Genomic DNA, 6,271 nt, shown 5'->3' on the forward strand with positions numbered 1-6,271 from the left:
TAGGAACTGGAAATCGAATTAAAATACTAACGAGCACCAGTATGATCGTATTGAAATATATCTGCGAACAAAAAACTCTCTCGATGTAGAATGCTAGAATTATGCCCGAGATGTTTGGATGGAGATTTCGAAGGAATCAAATTTCTGTTATATTTTACTTACCTGGGAATAAAAATCCACTGAATTGATAACAATTATACAACATGTACTTGAAACCTGCAGGAACTCAGATCCCAAAAATATGCTGTTATTCTTTCGATTCAAATTCGAGCGGACATTGTCTTTGAAAGATGTTTTGTTCCAAACACGTTTCATATTGATATATACTTTATTGTTACAATTATTTTAAACTAAGTTTCCTTTTTTAATGATAAGTAGATTATAAATTAAAAATAAATGTGGTTAATTTCTTTCGAAATGCTATTATTATACTCTAAAATATTTTTAATACAAATTCCCAATCCATTAATTAAAAACAAACAAAAAAATACAAATTTACTAAATACAAGATTTTCGACCACTTTTTAGTGGCATAATTGCATAAATTACAACAAATACTAGGAGAGAAACGTACGCAGAGAGGAGCAATATTGAGTGATAATTATGATTTGGAAGTGCAAGTGCAATAAAGATGTTCAACATTGTTGAAATGTTGAGCAAATTTTTAGTGAAAAAATGATATTTTCAATTTACTTGTAATTAAGAACCGAACCTCTTGAAGTACTATCTGAGATTTTTCATTCAGACCCAGACCCAACAATATTGCAATGATTTTATAGAAATAATTTTACAATCACAAATATTCAGCTAAATCATGAATACCAACTCCCCGAGAGTTATCTCACTTTCTCCTTTTGAGTTGAAACGACAGATAGACAAAACTCAGGGGGACTTTACAATCATAATCACCCTGTTTGACTTGGCAAAAAACTCCGCTCTGCTGTTTTCAATGGGACACAAAGAAAAGTTTGAAAAAAAAAAAAATACAAATAAACAAATACTTATCTGTTAAACATCTTGATAGAATAGTGTAAATATATGTATGTATGTAGAGTATATATTTTCGTCTTAAACATTAACGGCATTCTGTAAAGATGTCTTGTCATCGACAATAATGTTAGCCACTGCTGCAGTATTGGGATTCGAACTCAAAAGTTGCTTGGTGGATGAGCTTGAAGAATAACTGTCACTAGAACTGCGTGTAGAAGCCGAAGTTGCACTTACAGGGCTATCCAGCATATCTAAAAGGAATGTGAAAAAAAACGCGTTGTAATTTGTGTAATTTTTAGATCAAAGAAATATGACCATAAGCTGACATCACTAACTCCTACACGTCATAACAAAAATGTCATTATAACCCACACAATGGCTGATTTTCATAGCGTCAGTCGCTTTGTTTTCATGAAACTCGATTTAAGAACGCCTAATTTCATCAGATTTGTTTCATGATAAAAAAGCAACTGACGTTTCGGAAGTCAGACAATGTTATTACATTTCGAGATAGCAGCCCCAGGATCCCAATTCTACAATCAACCCACAAAACATGATTTTTAATATTTTTGGCGCCCTTAATCAAATGACATATCCAATTAACCTTAATCACCGTTCGAAAAATCGTTTACTGGTCCTCACACTTGGTTTATTTTTTAATTTTTACAATTTTATAATACCCAGTCTTTCTCTACAACTTACCAGGTAAAGAGCTAACATTGTTGCCCTTTAGATCGACAGCTCCCATTGAGCTGGCAGTGGATGCCACACCAGATCCGCCCGAACCCACAATATTTCCCACGGAGGTGGATTTTTTATGTAAATTCTTTTTAGCCAATGAATTTTTTAGTTTTTCTCCAGCTCCAGAGAGGGTTTTTGATTTATCTGGACACAAAGGACTTAAAATGCAATTTTGGGGATCATCTGGGGTATAATAATCTGTATCTTCGGGAACACCAGCTGTTGCTGCTTCCACCACAGCTACTGCAGCTGGTGGTGGTGGTGCTATAACACAATTTGCAGAGTTTATCCCTTCTGGATTTTTGTCATTGTTGGCCTTCTTGTGTTTCTTAAAAGACGAACTATTTTTCTTGCCCTTAAATTCCACAGTAGGTTCGGCTGTAATCATGGAATTGTCTTCTTCCAATTCTTGTTCATCTACATCTTCATTATCCGATGTGTTGGCCAATGTCTTTGCCAATTGTGACGGTATAGGTTTACATTTACTACCAGGTGATAGCAATGGGGATAGTTTTTCATTTTCACTATCATCATCTTGTTCGTCATGCATTGAAGTGGCCGTTGATGTCATCTCTGGATTGGGTGAATTTTTGGAATGTCTTTTATGTGATGACTTTGGAACTTTTAGGCTATGACGTTCATTAACAATTTGCAATTTATCTTGGGAGGAACGTTTATCTAAAGATTTACTATCCACTGATGCAACCGGTCCTCCACCAAGATTTGGATCCTCGGGATTATCTTTTCCAGCGTTTGGGTTATTTGTCATTGTTGACATTTCAGTGGAATTGGTCGAAGTGGAGGCATTCTTTTTACCCTTAGAACGTCTTTGTGAAGAAGGTTTGTATGGAGAGGTGGCTTTATTATGTTCCGTAGCTGTGCCATTTACCACCGGGCCGACACTACCACCATCTAACATATCATTACCATCACCCACACCCCGTCTAGTTCCCACATATTGAGGTGGACCATTTAAAGCCTCTATCAAGGAGACTGGTATAAATCCTGGCGGTACTTGATGTTCGCATGCTAATGGTTCTCCCGCAGCCGAGGTGGGGGTATTTTGATGCAAAACATGATTATTGACACCCTTCTGGACGGCTCTTATTTGCAAAAGAGCACGGAATGGAGCACGACATATGGGACAGCAATTGGCCTGGTAACGCAAAGAATCTGCACAAGAATAACACAAGCATAAGTGACGACAGGGCAATATAAGGGTGTCACGAGTTTCACTCATGCAAATTACACATTCGCTGCCATGGTCATCCAAATCCTCATCAATTGAGCTTTTATTGATGGCCTATAACAAGATTAGGTAAACGATAAGTTAGTGGAAAACGATATAATGTTGACTAGCCACCTTAACTACCTTATTTTCAATGCCATAGATCTCCTGCAGCAAATAACACAAACCATCCACAAATATTTTTTGCTTTAAAGCCCTCAACACATAACTGTTACTCTCCGGATGATGATCAATAACACATATGGTTGTATGTGACTGGCGACAATCTTCATTTCCTTCCTCCACCACACAATGTATAGCTACCGGATATTGTTCTTTACTGGGATTGTATATCAAATCATCTTCCGGTATCAGTTGGGGATTAAAAACATGACTTGGTTGGGAAAAGAATTGATTAATTCCTTTCTCAAAATGATATGTTTCCGAAGTAAGACCATCACGCGGAGTCAATGTTACACCGCTGGGGCTAACTTCTTCACTGCAGAAGTAGTAAATGGTAATGGCACATTTGGCATCTGAGTCAAATGTAAACTCTATATTATAGAGACAAGGTGGCGGATCAACAGAAGATCCCCCATCCCCGCCCAGGCAGTTACCATCATGTTGATCCGACTCATTGTGTTTCTCTTTATTGACTTTAACAAAACGCACCGATTCCTTGCGAATATTTACCAAACTTTTGAGCGTTTTTGTTGGTTCATTCGCCTGTGGTGGGGGGTAGGGAAAAGACGTAGGCCGATTTCCCAAAAAATTCAAATCGGCATTCTCTCCAAACAAATACGATTCTGGTTGGGGTGTATCGAAACGTTCACCGCCCATTATGAAATGACTTCCAAAGAAATTATTTCCTGACCGCGGAGGATATTTATAGGCATGAGTGGCATTTTGTTCGGCCTCTTGTTCATTTTGTTGACGACTTGCAAACGAACCCATTTCGTTTTCCTGGGGTGATGGATTTTCAGAAATTGTTTTCGTTCAATGTTTATACTTCGGCCAGTCAATTAGTAGTAGATTAATTTAATTAATACGCCATTAGAATCTTTTAGCCATCGCGAAAGTAAATTTGTTACTTTGTTAGAAAATTTTCTATTCGTTTGAAAATGGATTTGTAGTTCGTATTGGGAGCCAGTGATACATAGATCGAATTGTCATCGAAATGAATTTATAGATCGAATTAGAAAAAAAATCGAAAATGACGGTGAATAATCGACTTTTGGTCTGGATCAGTAGTGGGATTCTGTAAAGCTGGGTACAATTGTCAGTTTTGAATGACTGCTTTGTTGTTGCTTGCTAGTGTGGCCGTTCATTTTTGTCATTCATCAAGCAACCACAAAATATTTTGTGGTTGCTGGACGGTTGGACAGTTATCGATAATTGCAAAAAATCGTCATTCAAAACTGACAATGTGTACTGTACTTTACTCTCTACCGATGGAATTAACGACAAATGTCGATAGTTAGCGATATTTGCCGGTAAGTGCTATTCCCCAGCAAAAATTTTGGAAGCTGTGCAATTGGGATTATGATTTTACAACATCTTTCGATTAGTCCGGTCAAAATAGACATTGAAATAGCAAAAATTCCCACAAAGCTGAATTTTGGTGGAGAGCTAGGGTTTGCCATTAGAAGCAACGTCCTAAAAGTCCCCATCGATCCCATGTGTGCAAAAAAAAATTATTCGGGGTCAAAGGTCAAAATTTAAGAGTTTTTAGGTTTTCGGATTTATTTTTTGAAAACTGTTGATCTAATCAAAAAGTGACTAAAGTCCAATTTACATATGCATATTAAATGATTTCGTTTTACGAAAACCTAGAATCAAATGAAGTGTATTTCCATCTGTTTTTTTGCGTCATTTGCTTACACACACAATCGCACATACACACTTATACAATAACACAAACACACGCACACAATATATTTATTCAGAAAAATAGGAATTTCACAACACAAATGTGTATCAAATAACTTAAATTAATTCCAAAAACAAAAAAACATAATTTTTGCAAGTTTTTTAACCATTTATTTTCACTTTTGTCATCGTTTGAGTATTTTTGTTTTTCTACAACACTCCCAAACAAACAAAGACATCATAAAACAGTTGCATTTTTTGGTAGTTTATGACGAAAAAGCAGGGTTGCGTATAAAAGTATGGTGTTTTCGTGCGTTGTTTAGAATAAATGACGTAGCTATCGTCATTTATTTTTGTATGGTAAATGACGCAAAATGTTGCCTGATTTAGCAAATAAATTACGAAACCGCTCGATTTCAACTGTCAATTCCATTGCTCAAACGTCAAATGAAATCGAATTGATTTCAGTTGAGTTTTCATTTGACGTATACGCAAACGAATTGACAGTCGAAATCGAGTGGATTTCGTAAATGTAAACATTGTTTTAGCCAACGCTTTATGTCAATTTAAATTTTTTCATTCGAATATGTCTAAAACTTCAAAACAATATAAACAAACTGTTGCTCTGTTCCTTTACGTGGTTACCATTTCTTACCATTTTTAACCTGTAAAGTGTTCCCTTACTTTTAATAGCATACAATTTATATGATAGCAGTTTACCACTTTTACCATTTTCTGCCACTGTTACCATTTTTAAAAGTAAAGGAACAGACCATGTGTATGTGTGTGTGGTGTTTGAATAATATGCCAAACAATTTTAAAAACAATCGAATTCAATGATTTTTAAAATTGTTTTTAGACCATTTGAATGGAAGAAATTGGTGAGATTTACATTGAAGCAATCAGTTTATCATATTCACAACTCGATTATGTGGAGAAAAGTTAACTCTTCATTCATTTTTCGCGTTTTTTATAAAATGCTCAAAAATGCATTGTAAACAACCCCACTTGTTGCTTTTATTTTGAAGTTTTAGGAATTCAAGAAAAACAAGGGTTCTATAGATTTTTTTCATTTAAATCTATCTCTTTACTTATACCATGGATCGAATTGGAAAAAAAATCGAAAATGACGGTGAATAATCGACTTTTGGTCTGGATCAGTAGTGGGATTCTGTAAAGCTGGGTACACTATTGCTCTGTTCCAGAACCTGCAAGAAGCTACTACTTTTTACTACGATAACATTTTTTCCTTTATGTTATCGAAAAAAATAGCACAAATTAGTAGATTCTTGCAGTACTGGAACAGACCTATTGTCAGCTTTGTTGTTGCTTGCTAGTGTGGCCGTTCATTTTTGTCATTCATCAAGCAACCACAAAATATTTTGTGGTTGCTGGACAGTTATCGATAATTGCAAAAAATCGTCATTCAAAACTGACAATGTG

The 6,271-nt window shown here is 35.7% G+C and overlaps 1 protein-coding gene across 1 annotated transcript; it reads right to left on the reverse strand.

The window, feature by feature from the left end:
* Positions 1 to 309: 309 nt before the first annotated feature.
* Positions 310 to 4,254, reverse strand: Mrgn1 (Mahogunin ring finger 1). Its single transcript, XM_073973260.1, has 3 exons — positions 3,104 to 4,254; positions 1,693 to 3,034; positions 310 to 1,241 (listed from the first exon to the last, which is right to left on the reverse strand). The coding sequence occupies exons 1-3, from the start codon at positions 3,911 to 3,913 to the stop codon at positions 1,069 to 1,071; spliced, it is 2,325 nt and encodes a 774-aa protein (XP_073829361.1). The 5' UTR covers positions 3,914 to 4,254; the 3' UTR covers positions 310 to 1,068.
* Between the last annotated feature and the right edge of the window lie 2,017 nt (positions 4,255 to 6,271).

Source organism: Musca autumnalis, unplaced genomic scaffold (assembly GCF_047663935.1).
Source record: "Musca autumnalis isolate F117 unplaced genomic scaffold, ASM4766393v1 scaffold_3, whole genome shotgun sequence".
NCBI classification, from domain to species: domain Eukaryota; kingdom Metazoa; phylum Arthropoda; class Insecta; order Diptera; family Muscidae; genus Musca; species Musca autumnalis.